Source organism: Mesocricetus auratus, unplaced genomic scaffold, assembly GCF_017639785.1.
Source record: "Mesocricetus auratus isolate SY011 unplaced genomic scaffold, BCM_Maur_2.0 Super-Scaffold_100043, whole genome shotgun sequence".
NCBI classification, from domain to species: domain Eukaryota; kingdom Metazoa; phylum Chordata; class Mammalia; order Rodentia; family Cricetidae; genus Mesocricetus; species Mesocricetus auratus.
Genome location: NW_024429220.1, coordinates 6,677,344 through 6,704,738, shown reverse-complemented (window position 1 = coordinate 6,704,738; position 27,395 = coordinate 6,677,344). Strand labels below are relative to the sequence as shown.

Here is a 27,395-nt window from a genome sequence, read left to right as displayed (position 1 = left end):
CCTTGCTGGAGTTCAGAGGACCCTGCAGGAGACGAACCTCATGAATATAAATTAATGTGGAGGGGTCTCCACCAGTGTCACTTCCCTTATTAAATATCACAGACGAGGTCCTACATTGGGCCTTACCATGAAATGAACCTTTTAAATCTCAGAAAATTCATATGAGGTCTAAACAATATATAAATTTGGTGAGTATAGATGCGGCCAGCCTTTGTTTTGTATCCTGGTTCACACCTAACATTTCTAACCTTTAGGTGGTTTACTATGTCCTGAAGAATATAATAAAACAAGCTTTCACACCTAATATGAAATGCTCCTTTCCTTTAGTGCCTTGTATGCCGGTATTGGTGGAGAAACACCTGATTAACGTGTTAACTTTCTATGTACTAACCTATAATTAAATCATTTGGTTTTCATTCTGAGTTTAAAACCAACGGATGCTTTTTCGCTTCCTTTGGCTTTCTCTGAAAAGTTTTTTTTGCTAAAGAAGACATGTGAAATCAAAATCCAGAATCCCTTCATGTGGATCCCCACTCCATGCTGCTAAAACCTTGGCAACGCTCATCAGTGATCGTCCTCCTCACATACTAAAAGGCACCATGTGAATCACATTCCCGTGTTAATATCTCAACTCGGATTAAAAAAATACCGATTCATTATAAAAGTTTGCTAGTTACTATATTAACTATCTCAAAAAGATTGTCTAACAAATGTTCTTGTGTATTTATTTATTTATGGATAATAAATTCCTAAAATATGAAGGAAAATTAGAGATTCAGATATATATGAGTACGTGTGTGTATGTTGTATGATTTCAGTTGGCAAATTTCCCTCTAGAGACTATATCATTAGAGATATTACTGAGCTCTAAACTGATTAAGAGAGTTGATCCTAATGAAGCACCCTCAATCAGCTGACAAGATGGTTAGCCTTCCCACTAAGAAACCTCCTCAGACTGCTTTTGCTTGCTAGACTGTGTCTTTGTGACACACAAAAGGTAGTCTTATTTTAAAGTTATAAATTAAATATTATTGTGAATATTATTATTTCTGAAGAACAGAGTTGCCTTAGGGCATCTTATTGATTTGAAATTTTTTTTCTTTCTTCCAACATCACCTCTCTCTATTTGTAATAAATAATAGATTCAAGTGTATTTATAATAAATAGGATAGGGCTTTTTATTTTGTAATTAGTCATAAAGGGGTAAATATAAATTGGATGCTGTAGAGAGCTCACCCCTAAGCAGACGTTCCTTCAGCTGTGGTTCACATGGAACAGAGCTGCATTTCCTCAGGGAGAGCCATTTAAAGCACAGAGAATCAATACTACTATTGAGGGAAATTGCCATGCCATCTAAGAAACTGCTAAAACTGTACAGCTCCTCAGGTAGCCACTGTAGGCCTCACAGACTTGGTTACAATTTCATTTCATGTAATTATTACAATCAGAGAAAATCAGGGCTGTGTCATTTTTTAATGGAAAGGACCGCAGTTTGGGGACGACACCACTGGAGACCAATCGGGCAAGCTGGCACTCTCTTCTTGAGGGTGTGGCAGCTCTGTATCCCGCTATGAGCACTTTGCCTCCAAGCACAAATTCATAAAAGAATGAACTTGTGCTCTACCAGGCTCCTACTGAATTTTTAATAAATGTACAATAACTTATTCTAAGCATTAAGACTTTCATAAAAGCTCTAATTTTAAAACTCAAGGAAAGCACATGGCTTTCATCTTTCTGTTCCAAGTAGACTGAGTAGTTTGTTCCATTTGATTATAAATATTTTGGTATCAAAGGAGGTTGGTTTCACTTTGTTTATCTTACAACTAACTGCTGTAGTAAAAGAAATAAAACTAATTTATAGTAAGCTGGGGAAGGTTGGGTTTAAAATAAGAATTGAAAGTACATATACAATGTGAATTATAGCATTGTCTGTGGTCAAAGTTGTGAAAATAACTCACGTAGATTATCTTAGACAAGTAATTAATTTACAGCAAATAGCTAAGGGAAAGTAGCTACTGAACACGTGTCTTACACTATTAGAAGGGTCTTTTAGTCTATGACAGTTCCATCTTTTTCAATTCAACCTTTCATTTAAAACTGCTCTAAAGCAGGCAATATATCTAAACAGTTGTCATCTGCATCATTTATGACTTAAACTCACTGTGTGGATCAGCAGGCTGAGTGGTTTAATTGAGATAAATGGAGCAAGTAAAAGACCAATGAACCAGTGTGGAGTCTTCATGGATACATCCTAAGAGGCTCCTGGTTAATTTACAAATGACCCACTATCGCAAAGAGCTGTTTCAAAAAGGTACTTGTGCTCCTGGAATGGTTGCCATAATCTTTACTTGTGCGTGCTCACATGGGCTCACACATACATACAGAGAGAGAGCGAGAGAAAGAGAGAGAGAGAGAGGCAGAGAGAAAGAGAAAGAGAGAGAGAGACACACAGAGGGGGGGGCAGGTCCATCATAAAATTGAATGGGGCCAGCAAGATGGCTCAGCATCTCTTGCTGCCAGAGCTGGCCCCCTGAGTTTGATCTCCAGAGAGCCCACATGGTAGCTTTATTTTTACCTCTACATATGCGCCATGGCATGCATGTGCACAATTGATCAATAAATAAGCCTGAAGGGTTCCATGAATCATCCTGAAAAGCTGGAAGTATAACTATAAAGATAACCATAAACCGAGACACAAACTCAGTTTCAGAACCAGACAGCCTCAAGCAAACTGCTTAACATGTGTACCCTACCTTTCAGTTCTAGGACAAGTTATTATATGAATAATAAAAGACCAAAAGTAAGTACTAAAGAAATGAGCCTCTAAATGACTCAATGAATATTTAAAATCATTCATAAATTTAAGATATTAAGCTTCTCATGAAACAAGCTATAAAGTCCATAAAGTTACATGTATGATTATACATAATATTCTGTCGTTGCTTGATTTTTTAATGCGAGTCTCACTAGATAGCCAGAGCTAGCTTAGAATTCATTATGTAGCCCAGGCTTGCCTCACAGTTATAGCCATCCTGCCTTAGACTCCCAGTTTTAGGACTGCAAGCATGTGCTCCCTTGCCAAGTCACACAATAATTCCGATCTCACTCTCAAAGTCTGTTGCCCGTGTGTGGTGCCATGGCTGTAGCTGTGTTTGCTTGGTGTTAGTGAAGTCATTTCTCTGAGTAGTCTTTGCTTTGGAAAGAGTGAGCAGTCAGCTATACTTGAGGAACTTTTGAAAGGAACTGAGGGAACATATGCTTCAACGTTTTACCTGAAAATGGCTATCCTTCTGTTTACATCTGTGGATTTCTAACAGTTTGTTTACCTTGTAAAACTGAATGGACTTGTGTCCCTCTGTGAGGAAATGAGGTTGTCACTGAAGTACATTGCTTAGAGATGGTTTTCAACATCTTACAAGTGTTGGTGGGAGAAATTATAGCAGATACTCACTATAATTTCCTAGAAGGAAACATGTCATGTCTTAGGAGAACAGTCAATATTCAACAACTAGTAAGTTTTGCTTTTTGATTTATGAAATTGCCTCCTTCTAATAATATAATCAGTTTAGTTTTGACAGGGATAGACATTTAGACTAATGGCACCAGACCCCAGAAGAAACTCACACACAGAGGAGAATACTGTGTGACTAAGTGACGTTTTATGCATTTTGGAATAGAATTGTTAATGGTGCCGGAACAGCTTGTTATCTATATATAAGAAAAGTAAAGTTGAATCTCAACTTTGTTCCTCACCTTCAAAGCAATTCAAATAAATTAAATTTATGTAAATGTGAAAAGTACAATTTTAAACTTTAAAAAGGAAGTTTAAGGGAATACCTCTATAACCTCAGGGCGAGGATTTATTAAAGAGAACCAAAAACACCGCTGAAATAAAAGATGAATTCTGCCATTAAAACTTTTTCACATGAGCATGTGTGTGTGTGCTATGTGTGCATGTTTATTTGTGGGGACACATGTGTACAACGCATGTGTGGAAGCCAGAGGCTAACTTTAGGTTGCTCTCCACTTTTTTTCGGGATCAAAGTCTCTTACTGAACCCAGAGATCTCCAGTTAGCAAGTCCATGGCTAACTTGCCCTTGGGAGTGCCTCTCTACACCTCCAAGCACTAGAATTGCAGGTGGACTCCACACCTGCGAAGCTTTTCTGTGGGTAGTTGGTCCTTGTGCGTTGGAACACTGGCCTCATGGCATGTTGATAGTGGGCCCTTGTGTATCAGAACACTTACAAGAGTTGATTTACCCGTGGAGCCGTCTCCCCAAGCCTGTCTATTAAAACCTTTTTATAAGCAAGATTACATAAGGAAACTAAAAGGTAAAATACATATATCCCAGAAAAATTACAGTGTAGACAAATAATAAAGATTTCAGATCACAAGGAAGGGAATGAAGAGTGAAACTATAATGGAAAATAGACAAAGGAAAGGAGCAACTCCAAGCACTTATCTTCAGCTGGCTATCACAAATATGGAAAGATATCCAACCTCATTAGTAGTCATAGGAATGTAAAAGACAAAAAAATCTCCCTCCATCTACCAGGCTAAAATTTAAAAGCTTAACAAAACCAAATGATGACACATGCTTGTTTAGAAATAGGAATCCTAAGCCTTCCTGATGGCATTGTAAGTTTTTCCAGCTAGTTTGAAGATTGGTGAAGTATGAACTGTTCTACACACACACACACACACACACACACACACACATACACACCCTACTCTCACACTGTTTCTCAGCAGAAATTTTGGTGAAAGCTCAGAACACAGACAATTGTCAGAGCTGCTGCTTTCTAGAGTATCTTAAGGTGTACAAAGGTTATACCATTACATACGCAAAACAGCAAATACCAATGTGCTAATGTAGTATATACCATACAGGATTGGAGCCGTATCTCTCATGGACACCAGTAAAGGAAGACAGACTGCTGGAAGAGGTCTGTCCATGTGTGTGTGAACATTTCGTACAGGACCTTCCACTCAGCGTCTCTAGTAATAACCAGAAAAGTGGAAATGGCCTAAATGTTTTGACTTCTGTTACAGCCAAAAATACATTCTGAGGTTTCTGACTAAGACTTGCAAGGAGGAGGTTAGAGGAGAGGCACTTGGGAGCCTAGAGGTACAAATGCTGTACTGGCCTGCTCAATTAAGCCTGTGAATCTTGAGGACAGGAAGCCCTCACCCAGCGTCAAGGCTGATGGAGAAGCTATTCCCAGGTGGTCATGCAGGGGTGGGTCTGAACGGGCAGGTGGTTTCGTGATGATCTGCCTTTGCAGAAAGCAGAACCACCAGCCTTCAAACTTAAAAGAGGAAATGGTCCTCTAATCAGTCATGTCAGTCATTGTGGTACCAGGCTTTAGGATTAGACAGAGGATATTTGTGAATGGCAGAACAGAACGCTAATCTGAAGGTAGGAACGAGAGAGGCCGAGGTTAGGAGAGACAGAGGGAGAATAGATTGTCTCATGTGACGGGGCAAAGGCAAGGCTGTCGAAGGCGGAGGAAAGTGAAGACGGGCCAAGCAAGGCCCTGAGTTATGCTGCATACACTCTTGATATCGATGCTTTAATGCCTTCACCATTATTGAGTGTCCGCTGGACATTAGGCCCTGAGTTAGATGAAGACCAGAGAAGGAGCGGCAGCTGCCTAGGAGTTAGCATGTCAGGGATGCAGAGGGGCATATAAAGATATAACCAAAATGTACATATAAGAAATGGTATCACAAAAGTTCAAATATGAGATGTGGTGAAGCTGTCTACGGGAAGCTATCTAGGCAAATGAGCCTAGGAAAGGCTCTGTAGAGAGCATGCTGGAGAATGACGCAGTTTGGTCAGCAGTGAGGAAAGGCATGGAGACCCGACAGAGGTGATTGCAGCAACTTTAAAGTCCTGTTATATAGCCAAGACAGCTGGCACAGGAAGAGAGGCGCAACACCCACAGAGATAAGGCCAGAAATGTGCTCGGCACTAAGGAGTTTGAGATTTATCCAGACAGCCATGGGAATCCACTAGATGAGCTTTAGCAAAGCAAAGACATAATCACGTTTTCATATTTGAAAAAGAAAACCACCCTGAGTGACTACGGAATAGAATCCGCTGTCATCTTTCTGAACCCCGTGTTCCAGTGAATTATTCAAGTACATTTTCTACTCCCCTCAGCACACACCCTGATGAAGACCTGTAATGTTGACAGTGCTAGTGTTATACCCAGTTCTCAGCCCATACTCACATGACTTATCAACCCTGCATCTAATCTATTACTAAGTAAGAGATAAGCTCTGGGGTCCAACTACACAGTATTGCATATAGTGTTGGCTGTCCTTAACATCTCTGTGTCTCAGTTCCCCTTAAAATCAGGATGTCCTTGCTGTCTTAGAATTCCTGTGAGGATGGAGTTGGGTTAGTGTGTCAAGTCCCTAGAAAAGGGTCTAGCGCATTAGCTGGTACTCAGTAGAAGTTAGCTGTTTTGATACTCTGCTGCACTCCAAGCACCTGCTCAGCAGGATCCACTTAAACCTCATCTCCTTACTGAAAGTTCGCTGGACTTTCCCCAGCACACACAGCTTTTCATTCAAGCATACACATGTAATAATTACATGTAATACATATATTCTTAATATACAGACAGCATACAAGTGTTTGTGATACAGTTCAAGAGCGAATTGTCTTCTCCTGGTTCACTCATGCCTTAGTGTTAATTTGACTCTATAACTCAACTGTAAGAACTTTAAGAATAAAGACTTTGTGTGGGGGGATAGGGGATCAATTGGAGCAGAAAGAAGAGGGTCGATCTGATCAATATACGTTACCTCTATGTGTGAAAATTTCAAACCACTAAAAAAGAATAAATACCTCTTTGTTTAGAGTAGGGCTTGAGTTACAGGAGAGAGAAAAGTAAGCACTCTGTTGACTGAAGTCAGTAAGCAGAAGTGTAGCTGAACAGCACGTGTTTAAGGTTTAGCCAGTGCCCAACATCTGTGGTGTCATATCTTTATTCACAATTATCCATCACTAAGTGAAAAATTTCCATGTAAACTTGGATTTGGTATTCTGACTCTCAATGATTCTTCCCTGTTTTCTGTTCTTCTTTCCTTAGATGGGACATCACGGGAGCTGTCGTTGGTACAGAGTGTGGAACCATAGAATCAGGTCTGTCATTGGTGTTCCTCAAAGACGGAGAGAGGAAACTATGCACTCCTTATATGGATACAACTGGCTACGGGAACCTGAGGTTCTACTTTGTTATGGGTAAGTATGGATCACTGTCTTTTCCTACAGAAATAATGTTGCTTATTATTTACCATGTAATGTGAAAATTAGTGGAATCTGAGCTCCCCTGATAAAATAAAGACCTGTGATACCCACCCCTGCCTCAGTATTTACTCTGAAATAGTTTGCACATTTAAATATCTAGATCTCATTTCCTTTAAATATTCAAACTGTCTATCACTTTATTAAAAGTAATTTCTAGAAAACATTAGTAAAACAAAGTTGTAGTAAATATTTAATAGCCACTCGTTTATCTTTGCCCTCCTGATAAAATGTATTTGAAATTAGAATTTCAATAGTAAATTAACCCGTCTTGTTGGTGCCATCTTGTAGAGAAAGACATTCTTGACATGCCATGACTAGGCCTAACAACAAAATGTCATAATGCCTTCCTCTCACCCCCCTTCCTTGGTCTCAGCGACAATGGTGCATGCAATAACAATTAGCAAAAAGAGAGGCCATGAATTTGAAGGAGAGTGGAGAGGGGTGTGTGGGAAGGCAGCAAAGGACAAGGTGTCCCTTTTGTCAGCAGCCAGTAACCTCACCGCTCATCAAGGCGAGCTATTTATTTTCATGAATATCTTGCTATTACCCAACTCTGCTGTTCTGGAAACGGAGGAGAAAGTGGTTTATAGTACTCAGTCATGTTTTATGATACTCTATATTTGTCAATAAGTTTTAAAACACATAAAATGTTCATAAAACATACTCAAATGCATTATAGACGGAACAAATACACAAAGTTGGGAAAATCTTCATAGGTAAATTAGGGGCTTGAAATTTGTGGCCTGCCAAATTTGTCCTACTAGTCCACATTGGCATAGTGACAAATTATTTCATTGATGTCATTCCTATCACATGCCTTCTTTGTAGAATGGAAAATCACAAGCAGCATCCAGAAACAACACAGGAAATAAACATTACCTTTGAACTTAGCAGCAAAGATGTCAGTTCATCAGGACAGGATGTCCTGAGCCCAGGACTCAAAGTTTATTGCTCATATGCATCACTCATCTTCCTGATACTTGTACAGCTGTTGCAAGCTAGACCTCAGAGTTGCATGAAATATACCCTAAGACCATCATAGTTGTAAGCAGACTGCCCATTTGATGCTTCCAACAACACTTTGTCCACAAAAAAGAAGTCATAGGTCTATTGTGATGTAATCTCAAAATTCAGAGCATCCTCACTTACTCTAAAATAGTTTGTGCATTTGAATATCTAGACCTCATTTCCTCTAAATAATATTCAAACTATATCAGACTTTATTAATTTCTAGAAAACAGTAAAGCATAAAGTTGTAATATTTAATATGTCACTCAAAGTTTGTTTTTCTATCTTTACCCTCCTTATAAAATGTATTTGAAATTAAACTTTCAATAGTAAGTGAACCCATCTGCATACATCTATTAAAGATTAAGTCATCGTTGTGTTGATTCCTTAATATAGAGACCATGAAAATAGTATTGCCTATGTAGGAAAATTTAATTTTAGTAAGTCAAAAGCAGTATACCATCCTAAATAAAAGGAACTCCACGCAGTAAAAAGTAAGACATGCATATTGAATATAGTTCTTGGGGTAGCACATATATAGAGAATGGAGAGCAGTGCTATCCCAGTCCCAGTTGCTGGCTGAATGAGTTAACACATAAAAACATTCAAAATATTGCCTCACAGACTCATTTGTCTGTGCCTGTTGCTGCTTTGGAAGTGACTCAGACAGAGCCTGTGACCACAAGTGGCATTTGAGTGTGGGGAGAATGCAGCAGGCTTTGATGGCGCCATGTGCCGTGAGAGCGGGGAGAGCTGAGGGAGCTGCAGTGCAGGGTAAGGAGAAGACTGCATAAAGGGTTGGCATTGGACCAGCCCTGGAAGGCCAGCCAGGGCTTCCTTTTCAAGGAAGAAATTCAGACAAAACTCAAAGTATGTGATACATTTGCAGCTGACTCATTTTCCCAAGAAATTATCAGACGCATGTAAGGTGACCCAAGTGGTGATTTTCTCAGTCCCACTTGAGCTTAGCTCTTTCTCTAGCCGACATGTCAAAGGATTCTTATAGGACTACATTGCCTGGCTTTTAGTGAGATAATTCTATCAAGAGTACGAAGGAAAGACCAAAGTAATCAGAAACTAGGAGACAAGACACTAGTTAGATCAGTGGTATCAGTTAAACTTGTAGTAGTGTTCCAAGTTTATAATGGACAATATTTTAAACAATAACTAATAATTGTAACAAAAATTTAGTAAGTTCTTCCCTTTCCATACAGTGTACTTTGTCTGGCAACTATGTTAAGTGTCTAGTGTTCTCATGGAAGCAAAGAATGAGTCAGTGCTAAGTGACAATGGGAAGGAAGGAGCCAAGGATGAGAAAAACGATACGGATTTCTCTTCTGGGTGACTGGGGGAATGGTACCATTTCCTGCTATGGCCCCTGGTTTTTAAAGAGGCTGGCATGCATAAGAATTTAGTATCAGGCATGTTAAGCTGAGATTTCTAGAATACCACCAAGACTCTGCTCACAGTTTAGAGCACATTTGAAAACCATTATATACTGCTTCTCAATGAATGAGTGCCGAGTAATGAATTGAAGAAAGGAAACAGGCTTGTGGCTGAACTTTGAATGTTGAACTACTTTCCCAAAGCTGCCGATAGACGGCAATGAGATAGGTAGGGTGAATCAGGGATGGAGGGGGGAAAGCTGGACCGCCCCGAATGTGGCACCTGGGAAGAAATAAAAGCAATATGAGAAGGACACAGATGGGTTTGTAAGTAAGCCCTCTCTCGGTGTGGTGCTCTGGAACACGCATGGCTAGTTGTTCATTAGTTCTAGGTCTCACTTGCTCTCAAACACAGCTTATGCTATGTCCAATCCTTGGTTTATACCAGTTTTTATGACTGCCATTTGTGCAAAGCATGAACAACTTTCAGAATTCAGTTAAAACTCCTTTTCCCAACCGGGCAGTGGTGGCTCACACTTTTAATCCCAGCACTCAGGAGGCAGAGGCAGGCAGATCTCTGTGAGTTCGAGGCCAGCCTGGTCTACAGAGCGAGTTCCAGGAAAGGCTTCAGAGAAATCCTGTCTCAAAAAAAAAAAAAAACAAAAAACATTTCCCTTATTTATCTGTTCACGTTTGCAACAAACATTATTGAGGAGCAGGATTCAGTACGGTGTTTAGAGCCAAACTTCAGCTAACAAGACAAAAATAATCTAATCAATACCATTCATGTTACTATCTTTTTATTGTTCCCCTGAAAATGTGTAGTACGCATTTACTTTGTTCTCAGATCTTTTTGTTTACACATCTTTTCTCTGGATTTTTTACTACAACCTATCATGGCAATGCCATCAGGGCTAATTATTCTTTCTTATGCGGATCCTCCCATATGCTGTGATGTTTGTGGATGCCTGAAACCGTAGGTCCTAATGAGCCCTTTCTGTGTGCCGTGTTTCCTTCTGTAGATTCATACGTACATGCTATGACGAAGTCTGACAAGCAGATTATAGGTTAGACGCAGGAGAAGTCTTACCCACAAGAATGAATGATGAAATGAAGCATGGCTTGGGGAGATGGCTCTGGGGTAAAGGCATGAGAATTTGAGTTTGAATCCCCACTGCCATGTCAAAAGCCCAGTGCAGCAGTGAGCTCCTGCAGCCAGCGCTGGTGACGGAGATGAAGGATCTCTCGGGCTTGTTGACCAGCCAGTCTAGCTAACAGGCGAGCTCCAGCTTTAGGCAGAGGCCTACCTCATAAAAATAAGGTGAAGGGCAATATACGAATACACCCAACATGGATTCTTTGTCATGGAAACATGAGTGTATGTGCATGCACTCACCCACCCTCCACCTCCACCCCCCACAATTATAATAGCAAGCTGTTCAGAAAGTGAAGTGTCTGATGACTATTAGTAATTCCATGTCATGCTTGGCCACAGGTAACACACACTATGTAAAGAAAAGCCTGGGATAGTGGCCACTGTTGTGTATTTGTCTTGTTTTTCATTTTTTATTTTTCCTCATTAAATGATAAACTGAAGTCAAGGTGTATTTCTCCTCCTAGCGTAGAACTTTGAACATAGCAAAATTTAGCAAAATCGCTTTCTTCACACAAGTCAGTGTCTATAAAGCTGTTTAAAGCACTATTTGAGTGTTCTAAAACTGACGATCCTACCAGCTTTTGTTGAAATCTGTCTGTGCTTTAATTGCTCTACAAGATGCCTCCTGAGTCCCTCTTTCCCCACGCATGAAAGCTTCATAAGCTAAGCAAGACTGCATTCTCCCTGTAGGAGCTGCTGTCTCTGAGCTTCACGGGACTGACAGATTGCCCTCAGAGGGGTCTTCAGATAAACTCTGTCATCATCTCAACATCTTGGCTCCTCTCAGACCTTTCTTTCCATTCTGTTCTGTGTGACTGTCCCACATGTGTTTCTCTCAGAACAGCAACTGCTGTTCCTCAGAGAGCAGAGACGAGGCCAGGAACCAGTTAATGAAGCCACACAGAATTGGTCTTTCAGACCTGTGTCTTTAGATGTGGTAAGCTAAAATCACACAGTGTGACCCAACACAGTCTTAGTTTCTTCTTGGTAATTTTTAAATATGTACCCAATGTTGTGATACAAAAAAATATTTTTCTAAAGGAGAATTTTGTTTCATATTGATCCTCCCCCAGGCACCACCATTTCCAATAACTCTAGTAACTGCTTTATCACACTGATATAATTAAATGCTAAAAATAATGATACCAGTGTCAAAATCATAATATTCTCTACAGGTTGTGGGCCCTGAATGGTAAACATCTGTTGGAAGTCTACATTATCACTATGTCTGCCTTCATTATTTCAGTTCAGATTAGATATTTCTGTATATATTAATTGCATGCTAATTTTTAAATGCATAGGCTATGTAGCATGTCAAATCCCAAGGCTTTACAAATACAAGCATCCACAATTTCTGCGTATGATGTTTTGCAGGATTGAAGTCAAACAGAATGGCACCAGATACAGATTTATATTGAGGCTATTGTAGAACCTTTGCCAGACTCGGTCCCATCAGCAAAGTGATAAATGTGCTTAATCCTTCTCAAAGCTGTTGTTATGAATTGGAAACACGTAATACTTGTGTATTTTTATTTTTCCTGATATATAACACATAGTATGCACTGAATTAAATGTCAGTATTATTGCTCTTACTCATACTCCAGTTGTCTAGCCAAAGACAAAACTAGTGCAGATAGTGTCAGCACCATCTGAAACCTCAATACTTTATGAAACTAAAAAGTTATAAATTTCCTTGGGAAGAAAAGCAGTTACCAGACAGATTTCTTTCTTCACTAGTGGCTGAAGTATAAAGCTAGAATATATGGTACACTCCCTAAAACTGTTCAACCAATGTGGACACCGATTTCCTACAGCACCGTTGTATAACTCACTGGAATCGCTTATGCCCAGAGCTGCTCTAGGGACACAGCAGGACAAGGACATATACTAAACTTCCTCTTCCCTGGCTGAGCTGGGTACTTCAGCAGCAAGCTCATTCACAGAAGCTTCCAGTCCTCTGCACTTTGTCTTCTCAGTCAGAAAACCAACTTCTTGGGTTGCTTCTGCCAGAGTTGCTCAAATGTGTCAAAAAGTTTACAGAATAAACTGTGGAGACTCAGGATTTGCACAGCATAATTATAAAGCCAAACATTTGTCTGTTAATGTGTTTGTTCAGGATACTGAAAGCAGTAGCACTTAGAAAGATGGAAGAATGATGTTTCATAAATAATATACTTACTCATCAGGATGGGCTTTGCATGTGGCCTTAATAGAGTGACTACAGTCAGCTGTTGATATTTGTAGATTCATATAACCAATTTCCTCAAGGGCCTAAAAATGGTTCTTGGGGACTTAGAAAAGGCTTATGGGCTAGTCATAATTCTCATTGACAGGCTATGAAAATGTAAAGGTACAGTCAATGTTCACAGCATCAGATCAATATTTTCATGTTGTCATTTCATAGCAATAGTTCTAGAACTGTGGACACTGGTATTCCCTCTTTCACACATCATGCTGAGTGAATCCCCAAGACATGCATTGGTCATGTACCCTTCTATCCTGTATATTGTCAAAGTCTTTCTCTATAGCTTTCTTTTTGGCAATAGTCCTTTGGCTATGAAATTTCTTGTACAAATTAGATTCATCTAGCTTTCTTGGCTTTACTTGTTAGACAGTTTCTTCCAGAGGGCAGACCCCATTATCCAAATTGAATTGAAGCAGATCTTTGTAAACAACCAACACCTTGTTCACTTATTTAACTTTAGGTGGTGTCTCAAACATTATTTGTTGATTTCAATAAATTCTCAAAGAGTGATCTTATTCTAGAGTTTGAGAATTACCTTACTGGCACCATGGAGTGTCAGCAATAGCAGTTACCTATAAATACACATCAGTGGTGGTTGAATTTGGAACAGAGGAAATTCTTAGAAGTGTAACAGTAAGAGAAAAGGCAAGGCTAGTGTGATAAACTTTGAAACACCTCTGCATGTCCTTACTCTCGTGAGCCTGGTGCTGCTGTGAATGGCAGTGTTTGGGGCTTCCAGTCAGCCATGTCTGCCTTTGAACAAGATGAGGCAGAGGGGCTGATAGAAGTCAGAAAAACCAAGGATAATTGATAGTGTACAATAGAGAAGAAAAGACAGAACATGTTCTCAGGCTATTTGAGCAGTAGCAACTTCTGGCCTCCCTTTCCATTCTAATGGAATATCACCTTATGTGGTCATAAACTAAAGTGACAGAGAGCAAACTATACTATATACCTTCCACTAATCAAACAAAGCAGCAAATATAAATGAAAAAGACAAAGAGTACATACTTAAAATACAAACGTATCTGCTAAAATACCATCAATGTTACTTGAAACATCCTCATAACATCATTTCAGAAATATTTGATACAGGGAGTCACCAAACCTATTTTCATATAAATGGTCTTAAAGACAAAAATCACTTGATCATCTCAAAAATAAAGAAAAAGTCCTTGACAAACTCCAACATGACTTCATGACAAAAGTCCTAGAGAGTAGGACTAGAGAAAACATACCACGACATCATAAAGGCTATGTATGACACACCCACATCCAACATCATCCTAAATGGAGAAAAACTGCGAGGTGTTACCATTAAAATCAGGAATAGGACAGAGCTGTCCAGGATCCCTACTGTGTTTCAAGACAGCACTCAAAGTGCCAACTGGAGCTGAAGGGCAAGAAGAGATCAAATTATTTCTATTTACAGATGATATGATATTATACATAAATATCCCCAAATTTCTACTAGAAAGTCATAAACAATCAACAATGTCATCAAAGTGACAGGGTACAGAATCAGCTTACAAAGTCAGTCACTTTTCTGCCCACTAACAGCAAACACACTGAGAAAGATATCATGGACACACTCACACAGTAGCCTCAAAGACAATAAATATTACCAAGGAGGTGAAAGGCCTCTGTAATGAAACTTCAAATCTGTGAAAAAGAGGTTGAGGATGTCATTATAAATGGAAAGACTTTTGTGATCAAGGATCGGTAGAATTATTATTTAAAAAAATCTATCATCCTACCAAAAGCCCATTCCAGAGTCAATGTAATCAAGATGTCCAGAGCATTCTTCACAGAAATAGAAAAAATCCTAAAATCTATTTGGAACAACAACAACAAAAAACCTCTCATAGTCAGTACAATCCTGACCAAAAAAGAACAATACGGGGAGGATTACCATTTCAAATTTTACGATATATTATAGAGCCATAATAATAAAACAGTATGGTAATGGCACATAACAGCCTTGTGGACACGTGGAACAAAATAGAAGACCCAAACATGAGCATACATGAAACAGCCATTTAAAGGCTGTGCTAAATATGATAAACATGTTGATCCCAGACATAGTGGCTCATGTTTGTAATCCCAGGACTGTTGAGGTAGAGATGGACAGATCCTTGAGACTTGCAAATCAGCCAGCTCAGTCTATGTGGTGAGGTTCAAGCCAATGAATGACCCTATTCCAGCAAAAGTGACACATACAGTTGCCCTCTGGCCTGCACACACAGGAACAACAACAACACACATACACACACACACACACACACACATCTTTTTTAACTGGGTTGAATCATGGGCATGTAGTCACTGCTCAACACACACTGATATTTTAGCAGTTCCATTAAACAAAGAAGTAATATTGGCCTTTACATGTCAAGTCTTGGATCTGGAACATGGCTCTTCTGAGCTATCTTCATCAATTAATTCCTTGGGTCCTCTTATCTTTATGTAAAAGTATCCTTAAGTGAAATGTAATGCTGTAATTGTTTCTTGCTCTGATTTGTAACACTGTTTGATGTTTCAGAGGCAAGTTGGTTCTAACACCATGAAGTTTTTGTTTGATACAGGAGGAGTCTGTGACCCAGGAGACTCTCATGAGAATGATGTCATCTTGTATGCAAAGACTGAAGGAAGGAAAGAGCACTTCACACTGGATACCCTTTCCTATTCCTCCTATAAGGTACAGATGCCAACCTTATGCCAGATGACCCTCCTCAGAGCCCTCAGGCGGGAATCACATCCACAAGGAACATGCCAGGCACAGAGGTTTTATCTCTCTGCTTGCCGCCCCAGGAAATTGTTAGATTATCTTTTAAGTGGCTTGGGAATTTTGACATCCATTTTTATTTCTGATACAAATGAAAACTCAAATTTTGTCAGGAAGAAGAAATTACAGAAACAATAATACAAAACCCAAACCTCTGACTGACAGTTATCCCTGTCCCTGAGAAAGCTGTAAAAGTGACTCTAATTATGCCGCTTCACAGCCTTGTATTCAGACATAATGAGTAGAGTCCCGCATCGGAAATTTTCTAGACAGAAGGCATCACAGGAGTTCAGATTACTGTTACCCTTACATTTTTCTCTGCTAATTAGAGCTACAGGGTTACCATTTTTCTTTTGCTCTCTGGGTATACAACAGGTGTTATTTCTGGTTATTTACAAACATCTTGACAATCATGTGAGATGCTTGTCCGTGGGTGTGAAATTTTTTCATTATATCAATATGTGCTGATCTCACAGCACATCCATTAATCATTTTCTCTGGACATTGATAGCACTTTGGGTACAGTACAGAAGTTGGGGGCTAGGAGAAGCCTTTGTCAGTACAATTATTGCTCTGTAAGCAGTAGTGCCTAAGTTTGGACCCCAGAACCCAAGTGACAAGTTGGGCATGGTGGTGCACCCCTGCAGTCTCAATGCCAGGGAGCTGCATTGAGGGTCTCTGGAGCTTGACCAGTCAGTCCAGCTGAATTGGCAAACTCCAGGTTCATTGAGTGATGCTGTCTCCAAGGGGGAAAGGTGACAGCAATTGAGGAAGACATGTACGAATTTGCATACTCATCCATATAAACACATACACACAAAATAAAGAATTAAAAACAGTCAACATAGGGAGCAATCAGAAAAAATATCCAGTAAGTTCAATATTCAATTGTAACCCAATTGGTTGCACCTGGATTATCATTGTGGACTACTTTTCTAGTAATTAGTTGGTAAGATTTGCCTGCTCTGGTCTTGTGAATCCTTCACACCGAATCATAGATATAAATTATTACATATTGATCTATTATCTATGCCTGTTTCTGCTTCGGGTCTTATTTACAGAATGCCTAGCTGAGAAAGACATTGCTGTCCCACGGAACTGTTTTTCAAAGCACCAGTGATAAAGTCAAACGATTGTTCAGTGGCCTTAGTCCTGTGCTGAGGTGGATAAGACAGATACAGACTTGCTTGGTCACACACAGGGAGCCCACTGTTCTCACAGGAGGGAGTGTAAGGGATTGAAATGAGCTGTCCTTGAAGACAGAGTCTTCCCCTGGAAATAATAAACACAGCACAAAGGTCACCAATAAATGGCAGTTACGTATTCAGTGATCGCCAGATAGAATTTACGAGAATTCTCATTGACTAAATGAAAATAATTTTGAGTTTCTTTTTTTCTGGAAGGTTCCATCTTTGCTTTCTGTAGTCATCAATCCTGAAATTCAGACACCTGCTACCAAATTTTGTCTCAGGCAAAAGAACCACCAAGGGCACAATCGGAACGTCTGGGCTGTAGATTTCTTCCATGTGCTGCCTGTGCTACCTTCTACAATGTCTCACATGATACAGTTTTCTATCAATCTGGGGTGTGGAACGCATCAGCCTGGGAACAGGTAGGAAGCTCGCCCACGGGTGCCCTAGCCCAGGGGGAAATTAGCATGCATGTCCTGGGCCATTGGATCAGAATTTGTCAGTAGATTTCTGTATGGGTTAATAAAATGCCTATTAACAAGATACAAATTCCTCCCCCTCATTAAAAAGTACTTTGACTGATAAATAGGAGGGATGTGACTGGAAGGTTTCCCTGTGAGAATAGCTTCATTCTGAGAGCTTGCTATAAGGTTCCAGAGATGCTCACACATGCTGTCGCAGCATCGAGAGAGAAAAAGTAACTGAAGACAAGAGTGACCTCTCATTGGCTAGTGACCCCCTAATAATGGGTATGGAAGTCAATTAGCGCTTCGAGGGCTATGGCTTCTCCGCTCGCACGCATTAGTGGTTCTCAGATCATCTATAAGGGTTTTTCTGGTCTCACATTCGCAGGATGAAGTGGCAGTGTGAGACATGGCAATTGCCTTGCGATCTATCAGATTCACGGACACAAACCCAGGTTACTGTGTGTTGTCCTTCAAACATAGCTTTTATGGCAGCCATCCAACCGCTTGCCCTTTGAAGGCTCTTCAGACTCCAGTGAGAGATGACACAGTCATTTAGAAAACTTCTTAGGGGTATCTCACACTCGTTGCCTTATTTAAGGTATTTAACCAGAAATAAAAAGAAGCATCTGATATCTTTACCCCCTTTTTGTTGTGATTGCTCTGTTATTATTAGTGTGAGCTTGGAGTTCTCCACGAACCATGGACGTTCCTGGTCCCTTCTCCACACTGAGTGCCTGCCTGAGGTCTGCGCGGGCCCCCACCTCCCACATAGCACGGTCTACTCCTCTGAGAACTACAGTGGGTGAGTGAACATGTTCCGAGGGTCAACTGAAAGATCAAATCCATGTGAGGAATTAACAAACAATGAGTAACTTGGAGACTAGACATTTTAACTAGTGGTTAGGTGAACTGACTTCTAAGAGTGGTATTATGAAAATAAATGCACACATATTTTAGCTAAATCCTAGAATGGCCACACTTTACGGGGTCATTTATCTATGAAAGTAGTGTTTTGGATTATATACCCCATGGTTATTACTTTTTAAAAGAAGTTGTATTGCCAAATAGAGGCTTAGAACAACAGAAGGAGATAGATAACTTTTTGCGTTAGACCTGGTCAGATCTCACTCTGCCATCTGCTGAGTGGTCAGTGTAACCTCCCACATAAATTGAGGTCTGCTTCACACCCTTTTGTGGCCTAGTGTAAAATTCCAAATGACTGTAAAACTTTACCAGCTTACAGAGTAAGCACTAGTTACCCAGTAAAATTAAGGTCCACATTCCACAGGTAAATACTTCATTAATTTAGGTGTTATTCCAAGCACACAGAAGCAGGAACTTCACAGGCATGTTAAGTTAACCCAGAAGATAGGAGGAGCACGCTGATGCTGTCCTCAATTTCTTGCAGGTGGAACCGAATCACCATTCCCCTCCCTAACGCAGCACTCACCCGGGATACCAGGATTCGCTGGAGACAAACTGGAGCAATCCTCGGGAACATGTGGGCAATTGATAACGGTTAGTGTTTCCGCCTGTCACAATCACAGGCCATTGATGTAGGCTCTTCCTGTGTTTTTGTCAGTCAGCACAGCACAGCACATTTCTAAGCCATGGTCCTTAGATTCATTAACCATCCTTTCTTCCTTTTATCCTCTGCATTCTGTTAGAAGCCCAGGGGTGCACAATCAGAAAAAATAGACTGTGTAGTCAGCAATATTAGATGCTGAAGTGTTTCGACATACATAATCCCTAAAATTCAAATTCACAGTTGTGACAAAGAATAGCCAAACATTTCCCTGAATTTTATGCAAAATTAACATAAGCACCATAGCACCATACTGCATATATTAAAATGAGACCAGTCCTTCTTAGTAGCTTCCATAACATCTGGGCTGCTTATCTTCAAGTTGCAGACACTACAGAGATAGGGACACATCATCACTAAGAAACTCACGAAACCTAGCCTGTCTTCAGAAGAATGGCATGAAAGAAATATTTGGATACCCATAAAAACTGTTGACTGGATTGTTGATCATTTCTGCATAATTTCAAAGCCACAGTGTACACTTATGTGTACAATAAGAGACAATATTTTAAGTCATTAAGTTAAATGGTTTTCATATTGTTATTAAACACCAATGATGTTTGTTTGTTTATCTTAGTTTCTAGATAGATTTGTGGAACGTACAAATTTGAGTGACAGTTTATACTACAAAGAAGAAAAGGGCCATGGAGAGGAGACACATAGGAATAGAGGAGAGGATAAAATGTCAGTACTTAAGCAATTTATAATCCCCTCTGAATTGGTTTGCCCTGTTTTATAAAACCTTAGTTTAATGCTGATTTTCCATGTACTAATCTTTTTCTTTTTTGAATAATCTTTAAATTTTTTAATTTATTTTTAGTTTATTTGCATTGGTGTTTTGCCTACATATATGTCTGTGTAAGGATGTCAGATATATTTAAACTATGAGAAACTAATTATATAAGGTTCTTAAAATTTGAAGGTAACTTCAGGCAAGGTAGTTTATCCATATACCAATATGAAGTCTATGTGATATATATATATATATGTATATATATATATATATATATATACGTATGTGTGTGTGTGTGCCCATGATACGAAACTTAGTGTACAAACTAAACTATCTAAGGTTTAATTTAATTTAAGTTTTTCCACTTGTAGAATATTTACATGTCATTTTAATTACCACAGCTGCTAATGGGCTCCAGGGAATGTTCTCACCAGGCAGTAGGATATGATAGATTTTCCTAGTGTCATTCTGTTTAAGAGTTCTATAATGAATTATTGTTACTTTTAATAATCACAAAAAGTTTAAAAACTAGTAATAAAGTGAAGTGCAAGTGTGAGGGAATTCAGAGTATATAGTGAAGTACATGTATGCCTCCGTACAGGAAATTCAGAGTATATAGTGAAGTACATGTATGCCTCCATACAGGAAATTCAGAGAGTATAGTGAAGTACATGTATGCCTCCGTACAGGTTGTCCCAGTTTTCTAAAGAAAGCAATGACAGCATGATTTGGGAGTGTTTACTGCACACTGCTGAGTGCCCGGCATCATGTTTGAGTCTCATAGGAAGAGCTTAAGTCACAGAACTTGCACATGGTCCGTGGTGGTTGCAATGGGCTAGGATCCCTTCAGTTTAGTCTGTCTTGTATGATAGGTCCCAGTCCCTGGTGTGATCACAGGGTAGGAGGAGGACCTTCATGTCTCCAAAAGCCTAGCTTAGCTATTAAACCCCAGAATTACATCAAAGAAATCTAGAGAAAATGTGGGGAATTGTGTCAAAGGAGATACATGGAGAAAACATTAGTGCAATGCCATAATTTTGCTAGGCATTTCATAAATAACCCTGAAAATATTAACACAATGGAAACTCCTAGGGCAGGCTATTTTGTGTCATAGTTTTACTTCTCTGACTATATTATGTTAATGAAATAATGAAGGAGAGGATGATAAATCCTTGAGTGTAATTTTATTGTCTTGGAAAACCTTATGTTATTGATGATTTTGTGCCTATGAGAGTTTTTAAAACTATGGTGTGGCATTGAGGCCCCCATGCAACCTCCAGAGTAACCCTGTGGAGTATTGCATACTCTTACAGAACCCAGATCAGGGCCTCCTGCAGCTTTACAACCAAATGTGCCTGTTCCGTCTCTCAGCATACGGTGGTCATCGTGGGTGCGGTAATTATAGCCACACCGTGCAAAACTTGATGAGTGTGGGTGTTATTCTTTTCCCTAAGAAAGTCCATCATCCCTTTTCATAGAATGGAGATGGTGAAGCCTAGTTGGCATAAATCATTTACCCAAAGTTTTCTAGGTAGAGCCAGAATGTAAACCCAGATTAGCTGATGCCTGCAGCCAACATTTTTAACCAAACAGTGTGCTATCTAATCGCTTCCAAGAAAACAGTTTCTTTCACCATGAGATTTTGCACTGTGACAACTCCTTAGATTTTTCTACTTCTACTAATTGGGCACAGGGATCATGTGCTCCTGGGAGTTCAGGTCACAGAAAAGTTTATTTTAAAATAAATTGTTGGAGTATTTTGACGTGGTTCCAGGACAGAGAAGAATGTGATAATGGAGGGGAATTTTCTTATGCCCAGAACCGAGTATTGTAGACTCTTAGCCACCACTGCATCTCTGCTCCTAATTGGTTTTCTTCCCTGTGAGACTATTGATTATTGATTAGGCTCAATATAAAATTCTTATGTCTTGTATTAGAGTTTAATACCTCAGATGCAACCCTTTTAGGTCATTCAGTATGCTGAAAGTTGGAATTTAAGTCTATACGATCATGTTATTCCAGCATGTAGTGGGATTACTGTACATTATGGAGAAAACTTTATGCTCAATGACAGATTCTTAATATTGCTCCGTATTTCCAGGGAGGAAGAGTTAATATTTAGATATATATGTAGTGCTCGTCCATACTACTGTAGGTTTCCTCTCAGGTAAGAATAGGAATTATAACTGTGAACTCTCACAATTGTGATGCATCAAACAGATCCTTTATATCTCCCCAAAGAATATGTGCCTTACAGACATCTGAAGCACAATCCGTCTGTAATTGTTGGGGCAGAAGACATTGCAGTAAGGGATAGAAATTACACAGCCCTGTTCCTGTGAGTGCAAGCATTAAAGTCTTGGAAGAATTACTTATGGAGATTAAACACATCCAGCATATTTATGACTACGTGCTCACACTGGCTTCTAGCTCCCTGCATGTCACCGCATGTACACACAGCAGGCCGTGTTCCACGGGCATTGATTTCTAAAGTTATGTCGGTAATGTTTTTGCTTTTTACAATTATGTTGCCACCTTTTACATGACTTCTTTCTCCCTATAGTTTACATAGGTCCATCGTGTCTCAAATTCTGTTCTGGCAGAGGACAATGCACTCGACATGGCTGCAAGTAAGCATTTGAAGATAATATGTTTGGTTGACCACATATATATATATATATATATATATATATATTGCATATGGAGACCATGAGCCATTTAAATGTATTTAATATTCTCTTTTAGAATTTGAGGTACTTTTTAAAAATCAAAATCAGGATATTTGATATGGAATCATTGTGTGTGTATGTGTGTGTACATATATGTGTGTGCATGTGTGGTTGTGAGTATGATGTATGTGTAAGGTGCATGTATGTACATGTGCTGAGCAAGGCAGTATGTGCAAAAGCCAGAGGAGGACATGGAATATCTTCGTTCTATTACTTCCCGTCTTATTCCTTTGAGACAGGGTCTCTCACTGAACCCAGGACTAGGCTAGCCACTAGCAAGCCCCAGGGACATTTCTGTCTCTTCCTCCCACATCACCTGCGTTATAGTGATGCACGCAGCCACACCTGGATCCCTGTATGTGCTCTAGTGATTAGACTCAACTCCTCACGCTTGCACATAAGCATGCTTACCCACTGGTCCACCTTCCCAGTCCTCAAAATGACATTCAAATGTGACTTAAGTACAATTTGGAAATAAAATTAAATTAATAAGTTTATATTGGGCTAAATTATAAATGCTGTAGTATCCTCATATAAATTTGTAGCAAATAAAAATCCCTTATAGCTGGATAGTTAAATTTTCTGTGCATTTTATAGAACAATGGTGCTGACTATGAATTCTGAAATAATATACTAATGGGGTAATATCCAGTTGCCACCAGTGAATTGTGTTATATTAATACCAAGACCAGTTAGCCACATTTGTTATGTCATTCCTATATTAATATTTAATTCTAGATCTCTTATGAATTCCTGAAACCACAGACCATCTTTGTCATAGAGATAAGCTTTCAACACTTCAAACAAAAAGTAATTAATTGGATAACTAATTAATGAATAGACAATTTATAAAAGAGCTTTAAACCTGCTCATATAGAAATTATGAAACAATTGTAAACACTGAGATTTGTGTGTCAGGTTAATTCTTAAAACTGTATTTTATTGAATTTAATTAACAAAGAGATCACTCTGTACAATTAAATATTTATGAAGAATGTGAGGAACTGAAAAGTTTCTGTTTATCCTTTAAAACCGAATATGAGCATCCATATTTTTTATTGGAGGGTTCATGTGGGCACTCTGAGATGTGTGTGAGTTTTCAGTTGTGTGTATGTGTGCACGCATGTGTGTATGTAGAACTCATAGGACATATTGGAGTGTCATTCCTTAGGAGCCATTCACTTTGGTTTTTGAAACACGTATCTCTCATCTCTCATCTCTCTCTCCCCCCTCTGTGTGTGTATCAGTCTGTCTCTGTCTGTGTGTGTCTGTCTCTGTATGTTTGCCTCTGTGTGAGTCTGTGTGTGTCTGTCTGTCTCTGTCTCTCTGTCTATGTGTCTGTCTCTATCTCTTTCTGTGTGCGTGTGTGTCTCTGTCTGTGTGTTTGCCTCTCTCTGTGTATGTCTCTGTGTCTCTATGCATATATATCTGTCTGTCATCTGTGTCTGTCTGTCTGTGTGTTTGCCTGCCTCTCTCTCTCTCTCTCTCCCTCCCTCCCTCCCTCCCTCCTCCCTCCCTCCCTCCCTCCCTCCCTCCCTCCCTCCCTCCCTCCCTCCCTCCCTCCCTCCCTCCCTCCCTCTCTCTCTCTCTCTCTCTCTCTCTCTCTCTCTCTCTCTCTCTCTCTCTCATGGGTTTGGCACTTCCCAGCTAGGCTACACTAAGCCCAATGGTGGATTTAAAATGAACACCGTGATGCCCAGTTTTTACACAGTTGCTGGGGGTAAACTCAGGTTCCCAATGGTCGTACAGCAGGCACTTTACCAAGTGAGCTGTCTCTCTTAACTTTTAAGACAAACTCCTGCCCCAGTATGGCTCATTAATGCTTTGAAACACCACCTATGTCTTTCTCAAATTGCTATCTCTTTGTATTATCTATAACATGGCCATCTATTTTTTAAATGCATTTCAAATAAAAGTAACACAAAAGAAATTTGAATTGTAGGTCTATGCTTTTAGAAACTTTTTTTAGCATCAAAAATTGTTGGGAACAAACATCACCTTCTCTTTCTGAAGTTTTACCAAATAGTTTAACAATTGGAAATTTTCTGTTCTCCATATCCTGGCAATATTTTATATAATATTGATTACCTTTATTCTTTTGTGGGTAGGCTAAATTTAACTATTGCCTCTTTTTCTGGGAATGTACACTTTATTGATTTGGAACAAAAATTACACAGAAAGGAAATGCATGCTCAATGTCACTTATTCTTTGTAAGCAAATCTTAGACTTGGAACCTTCCACGGTACCCTCACCATCATTATCACTATTTCCTACCAGGGCTCCACCCCATTCTCCCCCAAAACGCTTTCTGGTTTGTGTGCGCCATGAGACTCAGCTTGTAAGCTAAAGTTCACTCACCTATCGAGTCTAACCCTGTTGCAGATGGTAATGAGACGGGATGTGGGGTCACTTCAGGGGGCTAACCCCTGCATCTCAAGAGCTTTGACTGAGGTCACGTTCGGAGTCGATATCTTCCTGTCATTCCTAAGTCACCAGGGTGATTTCAGGAAAGCAAAGCCTGCAAAGAATCTGTTGTCTTTAAACACAAATGGAGTCTATTACGATTCTACCTCAATTAGACAATCTTTATTAAAAGTAGACTTTCAGACCATTTCATGAGAAGAGACTTCAGTGTGCTCTGTGTCTAAATGGTCACCTCTTTCTCCCAATCTAGTTCTAGGAGAACATACTTAAGATTCACAGAACATATTTAAGATCCACAGAAGCATATTTACCAGGCTTATTGGGAAACAAATTCCAGTTGCTTAGCATGGCAAATCATACACTCCCAGTGTGCCCAAGTTAGCTGATGTTTTCTTGCCTGTTTGGAAACTGCTTGATGACTCATGGAATAACTATATCCACGAAATAAAGTGTGGAAGTCAAGGCTCCTTAGCATGGTCAGCAGCCTGCATCCAGGAAATAACATGTGTAGTAGTCAAGGCTCGTTAGCATGGTCAGCAGCCTGTATCCATGAAATAGCATGTGTAGTAGTCAAGGCTCCTTACCATGGTCAGCAGATAGTCATTTTCTGAGCTTCATTTTTCCCTAAAGTTGTTTTTGTTGCCAAGAAAACCACCAAACTTCAGGCTGTGTTAGTTCTCATCATTTTAGGAGCTAATTTCTTTGTTAACCTGATGAAAATGTAATGTACATGAAATCAGGCTTTTTATTTCCACTTGATCTCACATTCCATGCATAGGCCCTGTAGAAAGCCATTGCAGGGCTTGGTTTCAGAAACACCACCAGAGGGCATGCTCTGAGCTGAGGCATATCATTCACTCATCAGTACACCGTGTGTGACAAAGTCATTTCAGACTCCGGGAAGTTTAAAGGGTTCAGTAAAAATGTTCCTGTACCAAAGATGCTGGTTTCATTTTATAATTCAAAACTGCACTGTAAAAACTAAATCTAAACTATAAAAAGTTTCTCACATTCAACTATGATGAAATTTACTCATTGCTAAAAGATGGAATGGGTTCAGCAGATGAGGGGGTCCCTGCAGGTGCCATATGGGAAGCAATCCCTTGAAGACATGAGAATTAAAACCTGGTGCTGCTGATAAGATCATCCTGGATCAGACTCCCGGGAGGCGAATGCCAGGAAGTTTGTTGTCAGCATGTTTAAGCAAAGTATAATTTGGGAAAAGGTTTCCAGGCAACAGACAGTCCAACTCCAAGAGCACAATAAAGTTTAAGGCGTGACTACAGAGAAACTCTTTTGCAAAGTGTGTGTGACCATGAGGGTGGGTTCTGTAGCTGAAAGGTCTAGAATCTAGTGTGGTCTCTGACCAAAAGCATACAGGTCAGCAGGCCGTAAAGTGCATGTGAAATCTCCCTAAGGATGGGGAGTGGTCTAGGGAGGGAGAGTCTGGGATGATCATTCTGGGGATTTCTGGTGAGGTCTGCCTCTAGAGCAGAAGGTGGGTGGGGCCTGTCTCTATAGGAGAAGGTGGGCTGGGTCTGTCTCTATAGGAGAAGGTGGGCTGGGTCTGTCTCTATAGGAGAAGGTGGGTGGGGTCTGTCTCTATAGGAGAAGGTGGGTGGGGTCTGTCTCTATAGGAGAAGGTGGGTGGGGTCTGTCTCTATAGGAGAAGGTGGATGGGGTCTGTCTCTATAGGAGAAGGTGGGTGGGGTCTGTCTCTATAGCAGAAGGTGGGTGGGGTCTGTCTCTATAGGAGAAGGTGGGCGGGGTCTGTCTCTATAGGAGAAGGTGGGTGGGGTCTGTCTCTATAGGAGGTGGGCAGGGTCTGTCTCTATAGGAGAAGGTGGGTGAGTTCTGTCTCCACAGATAGCAGAAAGGTCACCAGGTCTTTAATAAAACCCACCCCCAGCCTTCTAGGCAGGGAAACAGGTATTTTATCTCCTCCATTGAGAAGAGGCCCCTGTGCGCTTGGCATTCCTGGTTTTCTGTAATGCTTCTTTGTGAGTACCAGGACCTCTGTGGCCCAACAGGCCAGCTGACATAAACAGCACAGTCTCACTGAGCAGTCAGGCACTGGGGAGAAAGTTGTTTTTTCTTGAACCACTCCTAAATTGGGAGCCATTGAGAAGCAGCAGTTCTACCCAGGAGTTGCATCTAGGTCAGAAGTGTGCCGTTTCCCTTTATAATGCCAGCTTAGGTGTGAAATGCTTAAGGAAATACTTGTTTTCAAAGCCTCAAATATGTAAAATAATTCATTTATTCTCAGAGTAAACTTACCCTAGATACCTTGTTAGAGGTATCTCATGTTGTTTCATATGGTTTATGAACATTATGAATAAAATCATAATGTACTTACAAGGATTG

At 40.0% G+C, this 27,395-nt stretch overlaps 1 protein-coding gene across 5 annotated transcripts in view; it reads left to right on the top strand.

Moving 5' to 3' along the window:
- Reln (reelin) overlaps positions 1 to 27,395 on the top strand; it is a 437,778-nt gene that overhangs the window by 268,921 nt on the left and 141,462 nt on the right. For all 5 annotated transcript variants that reach the window (XM_040735124.1, XM_040735123.1, XM_040735122.1 and 2 more), the window contains exons 12-17: positions 7,106 to 7,257; positions 15,703 to 15,815; positions 17,306 to 17,514; positions 18,233 to 18,361; positions 18,968 to 19,077; positions 22,441 to 22,507. In XM_040735124.1, coding sequence (XP_040591058.1) covers positions 7,106 to 7,257; positions 15,703 to 15,815; positions 17,306 to 17,514; positions 18,233 to 18,361; positions 18,968 to 19,077; positions 22,441 to 22,507 — 780 coding nt within the window. The remainder of the gene's footprint in view (positions 1 to 7,105; positions 7,258 to 15,702; positions 15,816 to 17,305; positions 17,515 to 18,232; positions 18,362 to 18,967; positions 19,078 to 22,440; positions 22,508 to 27,395) is intronic.